General features: G+C 34.5%; 1 protein-coding gene across 12 annotated transcripts; it reads right to left on the bottom strand.

Annotated features, from left to right (window-relative positions):
* Positions 1-2400: 2400 nt before the first annotated feature.
* Positions 2401-15665, bottom strand: LOC137820752 (inositol-pentakisphosphate 2-kinase). Of its 12 annotated transcripts, none has more exons than XR_016515396.1 (10): positions 15524-15658; positions 15325-15440; positions 15027-15236; positions 14668-14815; positions 14218-14258; positions 13848-14045; positions 13139-13735; positions 11383-11582; positions 10659-10726; positions 2401-2828 (listed from the first exon to the last, which is right to left on the bottom strand). XR_016515396.1 is itself a non-coding variant. In XM_068624991.2 (9 exons), the coding sequence occupies exons 2-8, from the start codon at positions 15424-15426 to the stop codon at positions 11430-11432; spliced, it is 1362 nt and encodes a 453-aa protein (XP_068481092.2). In that variant the 5' UTR covers positions 15427-15440; positions 15524-15665; the 3' UTR covers positions 2401-2828; positions 11407-11429. The 12 variants fall into 12 exon arrangements, 4 of the variants coding, with proteins under 4 accessions (XP_068481092.2, XP_068481093.2, XP_090150987.1 ...); XR_016515395.1 differs by having other exon boundaries at positions 11407-11582; XR_016515394.1 differs by having other exon boundaries at positions 13888-14045.
* Between the last annotated feature and the right edge of the window lie 1745 nt (positions 15666-17410).

Below are 17410 nucleotides of genomic sequence, written 5' to 3'. Positions count from 1 at the left end.
AGATTTAAGCATGTGCTTCCATAGAGAGTAACAAAGTTAATTTTCAAGATGAAAGTAGGAATTTTCTTCTATCATTCGGAGCTTGGAAGATGTTAGTGTCGATAATGCAGTATAAGATGACTCTAACTAAACAACAAAACTTAAAAGGAAAATTGAGATTTGGTGGAGAAAGAAGTTTACAAGTTGATTTTGTCATCCTTAGAAGTATCAATGACATTAGTAAAGAGGAAAGATGAGACATCTTAGTTGTGCTTATGTTTTAGTTAAACAAAGAAAACTGTTGAAAGGTAGCAAACAGAGAAATTACTTGGATAGGAACAAAATTTTCATGCAGATTGGATGTTGTTTAATTTATATGCATTTGAAAGCATTGTATGATTCAAAATTGACACACTCCTTTATGTTAAGCATGTAGGTGATGAATTTGAATTCTACAGATGGATTGGCTATCTGCCAATCACTTTCTCAAAGGTTGTGCTCAATAGAAGATAGTGTTTCCAAATTCCCATGAGTCAGAATCTATGTCTACTCAATAAGTATGGTCTGAATTGAAGGAAAGATCAAGTTGTTTTATAATCTTAACTCAGATAGGAGTTAAGAATGAAGATGAGATGAGTAGTATACTTGTGGTGAAGGAATTCGTGGATGTATCCTAAGAGAGAAGTGGAATTCTCCATTGATCTAGTACCTGGAGTTGGACCAATGTCAATGGGACCTTATAGAATGGCTCCAACCGAGTTGATTGAATTGAAAAAGCAAGTTAAGGATTTGTTGGAGAAACAGTTCATCAGGCCCAATGTATCTCCATGGGGGGCTCCAGTGCTTCTAGTTAAAAATAAAGATGGAGGGTCTCGGTTGTGTGTAGATTACAGACAGTGGAATAAGTTGACCATCAAGAACAAGTATCCTCTGCCCAGAAATTGATGACATGATAGATCAATTACATGGAGCCTCAGTGTTCTCAAAGATTGATCTGAGATTTGGATACCACCAGATTTTGGTAAAGGCTGAAGATGTTCAGAAGACAGCCTTTAGGTCTCGTTATGGACAATATGAATAGGTGGTTATGCCGTTTGGAGTAAAAAAGTGCTCTAGCTTTGTTCATGGATTACTTGAATAGAATTTTTCGCCCTTTCTTGGATAAGTTTGTTGTAGTCTTTATAGACAACATACATTCAAAGACCAAGGAAGAACATGAAGAGCATTTGAAGATAGTGTTGAGGATTACGAGGGAGAAGCATTTATATGCTAAGTTCTCTGAGTGTGAGTTCTGGACGAAGGAATTTAACTTCTTAGAGTATGTGATATCAGCTCAGGGGATCTCAGTGGCTCTAGCCAAGGTGGAGGTAGTGCTTCAAGGGGAACGCCTTAAGACAATCTCAAAAATAAGAAGTTTTATGAGTCTAGCTGGCTAATATCGGAGGATTGTTGCATATTGTTTCATGGTAGTAGCACCTTGACACAACTAACTCGTAAAGATCAATTTTCTTTTCTTGGACTGACAAATGTGATCAAAGTTTCATCGAGTGTAAGAAAGGGTTTACTAATGCTCCAGTGTTAGTGATTTCTGATATAGGAAAACCTTTTGAGGTTTACTATGATGCTTCACATCAGGGATTATGTTGTGCCGTGATGCAAGAGAAGAAAACAGTGTTAGAATTAAAGGTCTTAAACAAGAGGGGGTTGAATTGTTTTTAAAATATTTTTGCAAGTATTGAAGGTAGAGTGAAAAACTATGAAGAATTAATCAATTAAAAATCTCTTCAACCAAATAGAAAATTGTTTTTAGTTTGATTCCAGAAAATCAACATGTTGTTTTCACGATTATTAATTAAAAAAAACAACAATTATTAACATTTTTTTTCATTTTTTTACTTAACTGTTTTACTATACTGTTTAATCATTTATTTTTTCAAACTTTAAAACACACACAATCAACCATTATTAATTTCATTAAATAAGAAAATTATTTTCATGTATATAAATATCAAAATTGAAGTTCATTTACTATCCTTTATATATATATATATATATATATATATATATATATATATATAAATTCTTTAATCTACAATTTCTTTTATGCTCCTACACTTGTTTCTTTATTTTAAATTCATATAATATAAAAATATAATACAAAACCTGTATGTAAAAAATTATTCAGTCTTATCAGGTAATTATAATGGACCTCTACCAAATTTTTCTCAAAAAATAAAAAATACTGAAACTAAAGTTGTTAGATGTTTCCACAACTTCAACTTAAATAATTTCAAATTGAAACCTGAATTCAAATGTGATGATAGCACTATTTCATTAATTCAAGAAAATTCGTATGATGATATCGCTACTTCATTGATCCAAGAAACTCAAATCCTAAGAGGGTGTCACAACTTTCATGTAAATCCAGCACACTAAAATCTTTCTCTCTTATCATGACTTAAATGAAAATATTAATTAAAAGTGTTCCAACATCACACAATTTCATCCTTATTTATGCAAAGTGTTTGACTCGATTTCATGTATTTTCGTTATAACTCACAAATTACTCCTTTAACGTAAATTTTCGAAGTTAATTAGATAACGAAACAGTAACTATATTACATCGCATCTCTGACATGATAGAACTTTTATCTCATTCATCATCTTTTACCTGAGAACGCTTGTACTCAATTCCTGATAACTTTCTGACCTTGATGATCCTCATTGCATTGGGCTTCTTCAATCATAGTCCCCATGATTTCGTACCAGTTGAGGGCAATGGTAGTAATGCTTTTACAAGTTTGTTTTTCCTGCCCCTTGAACGGAGCAGTTCTACAGACGCTAGATTTCTGCAGTACATAAGCCCGTCAGATATGTTGGTACTTTCTAACAAAAAAGCAGAAAGTCTAAACCAAAAGGAGCAAATCGTAAATAGTACTTCAGCGTGTAATTAGGGATAAATGATTTCAGAAGTGTAGACATAATTTTCACAAAACAAGAGTGCTACAGTGCGAAAGTGGGGGTACAAGCCATCCATAACATGAAAATTAGACACCATTTGGGAATTTCTAATTACAGTTAAAACTAAGATAAAATGAAGGAGAATAAAATACTCTTGTGAACTTATTTATCTTTATTCATCAAGCAACAATCTTTATATAGGCAATACATCAGTAAGGATACTCAAACAAATAGAAAAATAAGAAACAGATTTTTATTTCCCAAAGACTATAACAACAGCACAACTGATGTCTAATAACTAGCAGACCATAACGGTAACATAAGACTTCTTCAAAAATATCTCAACAAATCCTCCCTTAAACTGAAAGTTTTCAACAACTATTAGTTTAACTATCATTCAAATAACAAACTCCTAATAAATTCCTTAACTTTTGAAATGCAGACAACTTCAACGGCTTGGTTAAAATGTCAGCAACTTGATTTTCACTCTTGCAGTAGAGAACTTCAATGACTTCATCTTTTGTGAGATCCCTTAAGAAATAAAACCTGACATCTATGTGTTTGCTCACGTCATGAAATACGGGATTTTTGGAGAGTTTGATCGTTGATATGTTGTCACAATAAATTGCAGTTGGTCCTCTTTGCTTGAACTGCAACTCCTCAAGTATCCTTCTGAACCATATAGCTTGACAGGCACAAGCTGTAGTAGCTACAAATTCTGCCTGAGTGGTTGATAAAGTGACAATAGATTGCTTTTTAGAAGACCAAGCAACAGCTCCTAAACCCAACATGAACACATAGCCCGAAGTACTTTTTATGTCATCTTTGTCTCGGGCATAATCACTATCAGTAAAACCACAAAAATCTTATTTGTGTCCTCTCTTGTAAATCAACAATCAATTGTTCTCTGCACGTAACGGAGAATTCGTTTGGCAGCTGCAAAATGAATCTTCTTTGGGCATTCCATATACCTACTGACAAGGCTGACATAATACATTGTGTCAGGTCTAGTAGTAGTCAAACACATCAGACTTCCCACGATTTATTTGAACACTCTGATGTCCACTTTCCGCCCGTCTTTTGGATATTTCAAAAGTTGAAGACCAACTTCAGTTGGAGTTTCGACAAGATTACAGTTCTTAATTTCGAACCTGTCAAGAATTTCTCGAGCATACTTTCTTTGAGTAATAAAAATACCAACAACAGATTGCACTACTTCAATGCCAACAAAATAGTGCATCATTCCAATATCAGACATATCAAATTCAAACATCATGGATTGCTTAAATTTTTCAAACATATCAGCATCATTTTGGAGACTATTCTTTGCAGAGAAACCTCCAAGCAAATTTGGGACTCCATGAAGAAGTATCAAGGCAATGTGAAGGCAAAAAGGGTACAACTCCAAGGACTTCGAATTGAATTTGAGAATTTGCGTATGAAGTCAGGAGAAGCAGTTGCATATTTCTTTTCAAGAACTATGGCAATTGCAAACAAGATGTGGATCCATGGAGAGAAAATGCAGGATGTCACAATTGTTGAGAAAATTCTTCGATCAATGACACCGAAATAATTTTGTTGTCTGCTTTATCGAAGAATCGAAGGATATTGATGAACTCTCCATTGATGAATTGCAAAGTTCTTTGTTAGTTCATAAGAAGAAAATCATCTCAAGAATTGTCTCTCCATTGATGAATTTGCGTATGAAGTCAGGAGAAGCAGTTGCATATTTCTTTTCAAGAACTATGGCAATTGCAAACAAGATGTGGATCCATGGAGAGAAAATGCAGGATGTCACAATTGTTGAGAAAATTCTTCGATCAATGACACCGAAATAATTTTGTTGTCTGCTTTATCGAAGAATCGAAGGATATTGATGAACTCTCCATTGATGAATTGCAAAGTTCTTTGTTAGTTCATAAGAAGAAAATCATCCAACATGATAAAGAAGAGCACGTGCTGAAAGCAACCACAGATAATCCTCCCTTTAAAACAAGTGGAGGTCGAGTCAGAGGCCAAGGTCGGAGTAGGGGGAGAGGAAGCTATAGTCGAGGTAATCAATAGTACCATCAGCAGAATGATAATCAGTTTCAAGGAAGAGGAAGGGGACGTGGAGGACATGACTCAACAACTCAAAGACCAAAGTCAGTAGACAAATCAAATGTTGAGTGTTATCGCTGCCATAGGTATGGTCAAAGTGCAGAAGTATCTAACTTTGCAAAGAAGGAAGAAGTTTCTCTCTTGATGGTGTGTTATGCAAGTGAAGAAACTCGACAAAATATGTGGTATTTGGACACCGGGTGTAGCAACCACATCTGTGGAGACAAGAAGGCATTTTTTGAATTGGATGAAAGCTTTTGCAATACCGTCAAGTTCGGTGATAACTCTGTTGTATCTGTCATGGGAAAAGGCAATGTCACTTTACATGCCAAAGATAACTCTTTTCACACAATTTCTAATGTGTTTTATGTTCCAAATCTAAAGACCAATTTACTTAGTATTGGTCAGCTATAGGGAAAGGGTTATGAGATATCCATTAAAAATGGATTATGTTGAATTGAAGATTCAAGGCTGGGTTTGATTGCTCAAGTTAGCATGACAGCAAATCGTACGTTTCCACTTCAGGTGCAGAGTTTGAGTTCTTCCTGCTTCTCAGCCAACGTACCAGATACATTGTGGTTATGGCATTTTCGTTATGGCCACTTGAGTTTGGGTGGCTTAAGCACTTTGCAACGGAAGAATATGGTCAGTGGTCTCCCTCAAGTTGAAACTCATTCTCAAGTATGTGAGGAATGTGCGGTTGGCAAGCAACAACGTAATCAATTTCCTAAGGGAAAATCATGGAGAGCCAAAAATGTGTTGGAGTTGGTGCATTATGATCTTTGCTGCCCAATTAATCCATCTTCAAATGGAGGTCAAAGATACATAATTACCTTCATTGATGATTTTAGTCAGAAGACATGGGTCTATATTTTGCAGGTCAAATCTGATGCTTTTGAAGCTTTCAAAAGCTTAAAAATTATGATTGAGAAAGAAGCAGGAAGCTAAATCAAAGTACTTCGCACAGATCGAAGCGGGAAATACAATTCACAAGAATTTGCAAATTTTTGTGAAAGCAATGGCATTAGAAGGCAACTGAAAGTAGCCTATACGCCGCAACAAAACGGTGTCTGTGAGTGCAAAAATCGCACTATAATGAATATGGTGCGCAGTCTCTTTACAAGAAGCAGTGTTCCAAAAGCTTTCTGGCCTGAAGCTGTTAACTGGAGCATTCATATTTTGAATCGAAGTCCTACATTCTCTGTTCAAAATATGACACGGAGGAAGCTTAGAACGGTCGAAAGCCTAATGTTGATCATTTCAGAATTTTCGGATGTATTTGTTATGCCCGTATTCCAAAACAAACAAGAACAAAACTTGATGACAAAGGTGAGAAATGCATTTTCCTTGGTGTTAGCGATTGTTCCAAAGCTTACAAACTACATAATCCTATCACCAAGAAAATTGTCATTAATCGAGACGTAATATTTAACGAAGAAAGTTTCTGGACATGGAGTGAATCTAGTTCTCAACGACAAATTCCAGCAGACTTTGATGGGCAAGATGAATCTGAAAATCAACATAATACAGTGATGCTGCAGCAACCAATCACTACTCAAAATGAACAAGTGGTGACTCAAGTCTCACCGGATGGATGATTATGAAGTAACGGGAATTGGTCAATCTGAGGATCCAGCTGCTCATTTTGCTCTTTTTGCAAATTGTGATCCTATAACCTTTGAAGAAGCAGTAAAGCAATCAAAATGGAGAAAACCTATGAATGAAGAGCTTGCAGCTATTGAAAGAAATAACACATGGAAGTTGACTGAGCTTCCAAAAGGGCAGAAAACAATCGATGTGAAGTGGATTTTCAAGACCAAGTTGAAAGAAAATGGTGAGGTGGACAAGTATAAAGCTCGCTTGGTGGCAAAAGGTTACGAGCAAGAATTTGGTGTAGATTATGAAGAAGTGTTCGCTCCAGTAGCAAGACATGATACAATCAGATTATTGATTGCATTGGCAACACAAAATTCGTGGCCCATTTTCCAGTTGGATGTCAAGTCGGCTTTCTTGCACGGAGACTTGAAAGAACAGGTATTTGTCAAACAACCTCCTGGTTATGTTAAAGTTGGAGATGAATTCAAAGTGTATCAGTTGAAAAAGGCTTTATACGAACTTAAACAAGCCCCACGAGCTTGGTAGAGTCGCATTGAAGCCTAGTTTTTGAAGGAAGGTTTTTCTAAATGCCCATATGAGCATACTCTGTTTGTTAAAGTTGAAGGAGAAAAGATGCTTGTTGTGTCCTTATATGTAGATGACTTGATTTATATTGGAAATGATGTTGATATGTTTGAAAAATTTAAGCAATCCATGATGCTTAAATTTGATATGTCTAATCTTGGAATGATGTACTATTTTCTTGGCACTGAAGTAGTGCAATCTGCTGTTGGTATTTTTATTACTCAAAGAAAGTATGTTCGAGAAATTCTTGACAGGTTCGGAATGAAGAACTGTAATCTTGTCGAAACTCCAATTGAAGTTGGTCTTCAACTTGTGAAATATCCAGAAGAAGGGCGAAAAGTGGACAGTAGAGTGTTCAAACAAATCGTGGGAAGTCTGATGTATTTGACTACTACTAGACCTGACATAATGTATTATGTCAGCCTTGTCAATAGGTATATGGAATGCCCAAAGGAGATTCACTTTGCAGTTGTCAAACGAATTCTCCGTTACGTGCAGCGAACAATTGATTGCGGAGTGTTTTACAAGAGAAGAGACAAATAAGATTTTTGTGGTTTTACTGATAGTGATTATGCCCGAGACAAAGATGACATAAAAAGTACTTCGGGCTATGTGTTCATGTTGGGTTCAGGAGCTGTTGCTTGGTCTTCTAAAAAGAAATCTATTGTCACTTTATCAACCACTGAGGCAGAATTTGTAGCTGCTACAGCTTGTGCATGTCAAGCTATATGGTTCAGAAGGATACTTGAGGAGCTGCAGTTCAAGCAAAGAGGACCAACTTCAATTTATTGTGACAACACATCAACGATCAAACTCTCCAAAAATCCCGTGTTTCATGGCAGGACCAAACACATAGATGTCAGGTTTTATTTCTTAAGGGATCTCACAAAAGATGAAGTCATTGAAGTTTTCTACTGCAAGAGTGAAGATCAAGTTGCTGACATTTTAACCAAGCCGTTGAAGTTGTCTGCATTTCAGAAGTTAAGGAATTTATTAGGAGTTTGTTGTTTGAATGATAGTTAAACTGATAGTTTTTTAAAACTTTCAGTTTAAGAGAGGATTTGTTGAGATATTTTTTAAGTCTTATGTTACCGTTATGTTGTGCTAGTTATTAGGCATCAATTATGCTGTTGTTCTAGTCTTTAGCAAATAAAAATTTGTTTCCTATTTTTTTGGTTGTTTCTATTTGTTTGGCTATCCTACTGATGTATTGCCTATATAAAGGTTGTTGCTTGATGAATAAAGATAGATAAGTTCACAGCAGTGTTTTATTCTCTCCTTCGTGTTCTTCAGCGCGTGCTCTTCTTTATCCTGCTGATTTTCTTCTCATGAACTAACAAAGAACTTTGCAATTCATCAATGGAGAGTTCATCAATATCCTTCGATTCTTCGATAGAGCAGACAACAAAATTAAATTTCGGTGTCATTGATCGAAGAATTTTCTCAACAATTGTGACATCCTGCATTTTCTCTCCATGGATCCTCATCTTGTTTGCAATTGCCATAGTTCTTGAAAAGAAATCTGCAACTGCTTCTCCTAACTTCATACGAAATTCTCAAATTCAGACTCGGAGTCCTTGGAGTTGTACCCTTTTTTGCCTTCATATTGCCTTGATACTTCTTCTTCATGGAGTCCCAAATTTGCTTGGAGGTTTCTTTGCAAAGAATAGTCTCCAAAATGGAATGAACGATTGCTTGAAACAGATAATTTTTAGCCTTAACATCTTTCAATTTTAAGGCTTCAAATTTTGTTTTCTAAGCTTTCGTAGCTCCTGTTGCTGGTTCTGCTACTCCAGATTCAACAACATTCCAATACTCCTTGGACCTCAAGATGTTTTCCATAAGCATGCTCCAGTGATCATAGTGACCATCGAAGCGTGGAATAGCTAGTTGTACGAAGTTGTCTGAGGAAGCCATTGAATGTTAGCTGCTGCTATTATATGTAACTCAAGCTCTGATACCACTGTTAAAACTAAGATAAAATGAAGGAGAGAATAAAATACTGTTGTGAACTTATCTATCTTTATTCATCAAGCAACCGCCTTCATATAGGCAATACATCAGTAGGGATAGCCAAACAAATAGAAACAACCAGAAAAATACTAAACAGATTTTTATTTCCTAAAGACTAGAACAACAACATAACTGATGCCTAATAACTAGCACAGCATAACGGTAACATAAGACTTCTTCAAAAATATCTCAACAATTACTATGTAAGAAAAACACCGCAGAAACAAAAACCATGATTTGCTACGTCTTGTTCATCACGTTCCACTGTACAAGTTAGGCTGAAAACTAAAGTGGCAGCGGAAATGTTAACAGGGAACTAAACAACCAGTAATAAATGGTAATCGAATAGTGTCCAACCTATACCCTCGCGGGCGAACAAAATGCAGAAACTAAATATTCACAAAAACAAGCTCCAATTAATATCCACAAACAACAATTATTCAGTTCAACCCAGATTCTTGGGTTCAGTGACCAAATTCTCATCAATTCACAAATCACAACATATGACAATCAAACTCATGCTATACCCCAAATGTCATTCCCCAAAAGACATACCTTGTAATCAGTGCAAAACAAAATGCATACATTTAATTTAAGAGGGGGTGAGTTTCTAATATAAAAAAACAAATGGTTCTATCCATGGTTTATGATATATTAATATTCCATAAGGAGTACTCTACAAAGTTGTAATTTGTAATGAAGTCTTGAAACAATGTTTCATATCCCAAATAGCAATGTGTACCCGGGCCCAAAAACGCTATAGCAAGCTAGTGGGTAACAACTATTTTGAAAGTTTCTACATAATTTACAAAGTCTGTGTGTGTATCTGCATATAAATTCTAATTAATAAAAAAAACTCAAAATTAATGACATTCATAATTATAAATAAAATGTCAAGGATGTCAAACAAGTAAATACTAACAGAAATAGCACCCGAAAAAGCCTTAAATTTCTGTTTCAACATGATCTTCTAAATCCAAGTTTTCTTTATCATTTTCAAAACTATTACAGCTGCAATTTTCATTTTTGGAGGTTGTGATCCCAAAAGTAGCCCCCAAAAAAGCTCTAATGTCTCTGTTTACGGGGCTTTTTGGAATCAACACATAGGGCCACTGTGACCACTATTTAGTCTACTACAGCCGCTACTCTAAACTTCTTCATTACGGCAACCCTTGTAGTGGTCAGGGGCCGCGCTGCGACTATAGTGGTGCTTTAGTGCGCATTTAAAATATTGTCTTGAAATAAATTTAAAATAAAATTTATTCTGGTCAAAATTGGTAATGAAATTGTCGTTTGATTGGAATGTGTCAGTATGCGGGTGAAAGCATGACGACTTCTGTGAATCCAACCTACACAAGTCCCTCCTTTGTACTACTACTGGAACTAGAGACAAGAAACAAATAAAAGAGCGAGAAGGGAAAAACCTTGAAATGGCTCATGAGCTCAATGTCCGACACACACAGATCATCAGTCAGGCCACGGCCAAACTAGGCTGAACAAAAGAAAAACCAGAACTGAGCTGAAGCTACCGTCTCTAAAATAGACTTTCTGAGTACTGTTTACAACATTACATTGCATTACTGCACAGACTACAATTTTCCACTTAGAGCCTAAAAATGAATACAGATTAAAATTTATACCAGTTAATTTCACAGTACAGAGGCCAACCTAACCGCTGCCCTTGTATCTTTCAAGCAAAGAAAGTGGAAATGAAGCATAAGATCAGCTACAACTAACAAGTGTTTCATCCAGTATTTTAGCGGTGTATTCATATTTTAAAAACAAAGACAAATCAAATTTCAGTTCTATCAATATCTTTAAAATGGACAGAAATATTGATATATCACTTTCCCAGTTTTACCAGTAGGTACAAATCAAAACCGACATGATCTGGACCAAATGGATTTATAAATTCAATAGTATTATCCGGAGCTTCTGTGTGTGTAGGACCAACATACATAGACATTTTAGAAATAATAAAGGAGCTAGGATTATAATATGTAATAACATAAAAGTTCATAAACCAATGCAACATGTCTATCATAAAGAAATTGAAAATAAAGCCACATTGAACCACTATATTAAGATTTGCATACAAAAAACCTTCTGAAGGATAAATAATAATACTGACAAATTGCTCATACTTACCAACGCAATCATCTCAAGTATTACCTATATAAAAGAGACTGCTAAATCTAAGTACGCAGTTTGTGATGCTTGCAAATTCGTAAATCTCTTCCACGGTCCATTTTCACCATTTCTTTGTAGCAGCTCACTATCTTCTTGTCTAATTCATAATATTCTTCCATTTTACTCATTCGCTTCAGATCCAAGTCAATGAAATACACCTAATATAGATAAAATAATATAGATCAATAAGCAGTTAAAATAAGATATAAAAGTTACAAGCATTATAGTTATTGTTTCATAAGGATAAAGATAATAGAATCATTATAATTGTGGCTAAGGGAAGCAGTAATTCAAACTTGTTTCAAAATTTAAGGCATGAAATCGTGAGTGCGATCAAGTCCCATTTTGAACTGCTGTGCTTTAGGCTTTAGTACTTCATTATAGCAGACACAAATTTTAGTTCAATAAAAAATAATACTAAAGACAGTAAGGGTGCTTCTTCCAGTGCTTTTGAGTTTTGAGAAGCACCCTAGTTAGTTACAACATTTATCCTTTTGATAGGCCTCGAAGTGAGTAGAATATTTGTAGAAAGTGATGTGGTTGAGCAGTTGAAGTTGTCATGCTTAGGGAAGTATTCAGATTTGTTAGTACTGAAAACTTCTCAGTTGTAACAGGGAAACCTTAGGAATGAGGATTTTCTCCTTTAGCATCTGTTAGGAATTCAGTAAAGCATTACAGATATCATTCTATAGCCTCTGTACCTTTTTGTAAATTTAGATACCTTTTGCCATAAGTTTATGCCAAACAACTTTTTTAGTTTAAATACAATAGAATGTCCACTTATTCCAGCGCAGTAAATTATGATGTGCCACATTAAAATAAAATAAATAAATGACATATTAAGGATTAAACACTAAATATAATAATTTTAAAAGATTAAATTCAAAACATTAAATAAAAAACTAAAATCAAACAAACCCAAATCCTTTCTCCTGTTTCAATTATTGCATTGCCATCTCATTCTAATTCTTCCACTTTTTCCGCAGCCACATATATGTGGTGACAAGGTAAAGATAAGCCAAAGTTTGTCTACTAATTCTGCATTTCATAGGACTTTAACAATATTCTTGAGTGATTTATAATCAGTAGTTTATTTTATCCGTCTTTTATAATCTATGAGGATAATTTGGCCCCTACGGATTTATAATTATTAGTAATATGCTTTATAAGGAAGCTTTTAGTGAAACACTAAATGAAATCAATGGTTGAACATAACATTTCACTCCTGCGGATCTAAGTTTTGTTTGATTTCTCACAATGATTAGTGAGTTTCTCTTGGCAACATTTGAAAATAAAATCTTTCAATTTGCTGCTTTTCTTTCAGCAGCATTCTTTATTTGGTAGAATACGAGGAAGGCATAAGAATGAAAGTGTCAAGTACGAAAAGAGAGACCCAAAAAATTCAGACTTTTTTTTAATTATAGTGTTTTATTTAATAGATTTCCATTTGGTTTTTTTAAAATTAGTATATTTATTATTTAGTCTCTAATATATTATTTATTTATTTGTATCACTTTGTCATTCACCATTGATCCATTCTAAAATGAGCCAACATTACACTGTATTTAAACTCTTTATTCTATTTTGCACTAAAAAATCAACATCATTCTCAAATGAGACCTTCAAACTACCAGCAGAGCAACCAAATGAATCATGTAATGCACTGTCTACCTTATCAAAATAAATAATAATAAAAATGTTAAGGGCTGCCTACCTTGAAGTCAAAGGTTTGCTTAGTTGACTGAAGATACACGTTACTGCATACAGATCCAGAATCCCCCTCTTTCCTTGGTCTAAAACATATCATAAAGCTGCAATCTTTTGCAGTTGTTGCTATTAAATAGTCCTTTACAATTCTCAAACTTTCATCCAAAGAAGCCGAATGCAAAGAGGTATATCTTTTCAGTTGTTCTGCACTCAGATGTTTACATATCATGCACTGTTGATGAGTAATATCATAGTATGCATGGATGACTCCTTCTATGTCAACATTATCAAGCTTCTGAACCTTCAGGAGCTGATCAAGGACTCCCGATTTTTGCACAGCCTCAGTAACAAGAGTAAGCAAATTCTCTGTACGCAGACCATCATCAGATCGAATGACAGACTTAAGTGCATCTTCGAATGCTTTAGCAATACAAATGTTTGTATTTTGAGCACCACCTCCCAGACCCCCAAATATGAGAGAGCCGTTCATAAATACACGGAAATTGTTTTGAGGTGAACTGAAGAGATTCTTGATAGCTTTAAAAGTTTTTTCCTTTGATCCAGAGAATAGATCAAGTGGATTGTATTCACTTAGCAAAGATATCTGCAAACATATTGGATAAAACTGTTTCAAATTTAAAGGTTAAAAAAGATAAGATATGTTTAAGTGAAATAATAATAACATTCATCAACAGAACAACATATTAAACACTGACTGGACTACATGATATCACCACTGTAAGAAGTATGCACTACCCAGCAACAGAATCACCAATAAAGGCAAAATTTTGTGCTCGGGGTACCTCTCCTTGCTGCAATTTTAGAACTTGGTGCATTTGAAAGCGAGTTATGGTCCTTTTGACAGCAGTTTCTTCAGATATGTAACTTGAAAGAGGAAGAAATCCGCATTTGGGCTACTTGTTCAGAACAACACTTAAAATGTTAATAACAAGCAAAAGAGAGAGTAAGGTAGAACAAGTTTGATACTTAATTTAAAATTTTAAAGTTTTTAAGTTGTTGTCTAATGAGAAGGGGGGGAAAGTTTGATACAAAGAATAATAATGTATGACACTATCAAGAGCATACCTTTATCTCAACAGATATGCAGGGGCTCGATCCTAGATTACCTGAAATGAAACAGAGAGCTTGTGACAGAACTTTCAAATGCTCAGCAGATGCGTTGAGAAGTTAGGAAATTTGGATGTGTTTACTAAATTTATATTACAAGGGATAACATCAAAGATGAAAGAGCTAGAAATTATGGTTTTCTTGTTGGAAGTATATTAAGGATCATTATAGAATACTCAAATGATTAGTAGCATGTCTCCCGTTCAACCATGAAACCTGCCCTCCCTTACTTCTATCTTGATTTGCATTGCAAGTACTCATGGTGTATGTTTGGATGGATGATTTCTCAGGGTGGTGCTATAAAGTGTTAAGTGAAAGAAACATAACGTCCATAGCAACTACATACTCCACAGTTTCACATGCATAAAGGGTAACAATTATTTTTGAACTGAAGCAAGTCCTCAATACCATGAGTAAAGAGTGAATGATCAGACAAGAGAAGCACAGAATCACGATGCATGTCGACCCGTGCATTATCAACTCTCCAAGCAGGACGTTGATAGATAACATTCTTTTCAACCGATTCAAGAAATTCCCTCGTCACCCCCACAAGCATCTAAACAAAGTAAAAAAAGGATAAGTGAGAGTCAGAGATCATAATCACTACCATCAATCTCACAAAAGCTCTTCCACGCTATACACAAAGGTGGCATGGATGATCTATTAATTAACGTATCAAAAACCGCTGAGTATAACACATTTATCAATAACAAAATCAAACACAATAGAATGTTGTGGACACGGATTTGGTGCAACACAACACATACCCCGGCATCAACATATTTGGAACCAAGCAATGGCTTCATAACATGTTGAACAAATATTTGGCTTGCAATTTCACTGTCCGGCGATGAAATGAATTCATGAACGTCTTTCCAAAGCAGGCATTCATGCGCAGTCAAGGCAGAGGGGCTCCTCATAGTCATGGCATTCGCGCCACTCCTCGAAGCCTTACGAATGCGCATCACTTTCCCAATCTGCAACATCAACACCATTACAAATGTACCACCGATCAAGCTTCCATTATCATTCATCTCAATTAAAACAAAGAATTGAGGAACGTACAAACGTAGGAAATGATCCGGAGTACGCGAGAACAAGATTAGCAGCTCCTTCGCCTCGGTAAACCCACTTACCTGCGTCCTTCTCCTGTAAAATCACCTCCATCAAACAGCTTTTGCCTGAGAAAACGAAAGATTATGGATTTCATCGAACACTATCAAGACACTCCAAATCAATCATGGGAAAAATTAAAACACCTTACATCTAGAATGTACTGAGAAACAAAAAAAAAAACAAAATCCTCTTGGCCTCTGTGTCCAGCTCTAGTAATTGCGGCTCAGATCCTTCATTTGTTGTATTCTGACGTGATTCTCGAACCCAAATTTTCATTTTGCTTAAATTTTTTAGTTAATTAATCAATAATCATTAAATTGTTTTTTCGTGCTTATGTGTGCTGGGCCTTGCTGTATGGACCCAAAAACGGGCATTAAAATGCAACAAGGCTGCTTCTTTCTGTACCTTCATACCTTCTTGTGTCACCCCATATGTTTTTTATATTCAAAAAATATCTTTTTTTTAATATTTTGGATTACATAATCCGAAAGTCTTTTTCTAAATCCAGAATTAGCTTCTGGATTATGTAGTCCGAAATATATCCAGATTACATAATCCATAGGCTTATTTCAAATGCAAAAAATAGTCTCGGCTTTTATAAATATCAAAAACTTTCGGATCCAAAAACAACTTCTAGATTATGTATGGAGGTGGCACAAAAAAAGAGAAAACGGTATTTTTACATTTAATATGGGATGGGATGGCAGAAGAATGTATGGAGGTGTAAAAAGAAAGAGTCATGCAACAACTTCAAAATCTCTTAAAAATATATATTGGAAACGGATGTACCCTTACTTTAACGGATTATTTTTTGGAAAATGATAGTTTCACAAGTTGTATAGTATTTAAAAATAAATATATATAATAAAAAAATTGTAATTAAATAATATGAAAAAAATATTAAAATAATAATATTTGGAGTTATAATATGATTGTATAAATTTTTTGAATTATCAATGTATCATTTAGCAAATTAACTTTTTATCATTCAATTATACATGCTTTAAAGAAAAGAAAAAAGTACACGTTCTTTATGGCAAATTCTTCCTTCACCTTCCTACCTTCTCATGCACTTCTATATTTTGTTTTTAGTTTTTAACAATAAATATGTTGGAGAACGTAATGTTTCTTTTTTCATTTTTTACCGTAGCGATGGTTGTGTTTTTGTTAGTTTTTTTTTTCATTTTCTTGAATTCACAAAACACAGAAAAAAAAAACAAAACAAGGTGTAAAAATGCATTACAAAACTAAAAAAATATCTTTATGATAAAAAAGTTGAATATAACGAATCTTTTCGATAACTCTTTCGTACACACTCAAATAATAAAATTGTGTTCTCAAACGTTGAAACTAAAGAAAAATGAAAATGTTGTTACGGAAAGGAAGGCATAAAAATCTCGTCAGAGTAACTGAGATTATTTAAAGATACCATGTTATGTTTTATTTAAGGCTATTTTAAAGAATAAAAATATTAAAAATGATTTTTTATAATTAATGTGAAAATTTAAGAAAGTTGCGGAGGTGTATGGAGAATTCGGCTTCTTTATTAATTACCTGCAATTAGCCCACTTAGTCACCTGCCATTAGCCCACTAAAATTAGCATTATGGTGAATTGGCAATAAAGCACTACTAGGTAGTCACTATACGCCGTTGATAGTTGCATGTCAATCATCACCATCTTCAATCGCAATGCCTCAAGTTAAGTGCGCAAGACTAGTTAATAATTTGTTTGAATTTCCTCAAGTTAAGACAAATTAATTTAAGACACGTTTTTATAATCTTCTAAAAAAACAATAAATTTAATTTCTTTATAAGTTAAAACCAGCACCGTTAACTTAAATATAATTTTATAAGTAAGACCAAGATGACGTTGTCCAAAAAAAAAAAGTGATGATTCGAGTCTAATAATTTCAAAGTAACCAATAATTTCTTGTTAGGAGACTAAAAACGAAGTTTAATTAATATGGTTAACAGTGTGAGCTCTAGTGATTAAACAAGTAATGAAATATCTCACGGTAATCTTAAGAAGGGCTT

Source organism: Phaseolus vulgaris, chromosome 9 (assembly GCF_051622355.1).
Source record: "Phaseolus vulgaris cultivar YP4 chromosome 9, ASM5162235v1, whole genome shotgun sequence".
NCBI classification, from domain to species: domain Eukaryota; kingdom Viridiplantae; phylum Streptophyta; class Magnoliopsida; order Fabales; family Fabaceae; genus Phaseolus; species Phaseolus vulgaris.
The sequence above is the reverse complement of the archived record's forward strand: the minus strand, read 5'-3'. Positions and strand labels throughout refer to the sequence as shown.

Excerpts from the sequence above, each read along its gene's own strand:
- LOC137820752 (XM_068624991.2), bottom strand. The coding sequence starts at position 15,426 with ATGGAGGTGATTTTACAGGAGAAGGACGCAGGTAAGTGGGTTTACCGA. Across the intron at positions 14,816-15,026 it reads CCAAATATGTTGATGCCGGG|ATGCTTGTGGGGGTGACGAG; the intron begins GTATGTGTTGTG and ends TACTTTGTTTAG. Across the intron at positions 14,259-14,667 it reads TCATTCACTCTTTACTCATG|GTAATCTAGGATCGAGCCCC; the intron begins GTATTGAGGACT and ends GTTTCATTTCAG.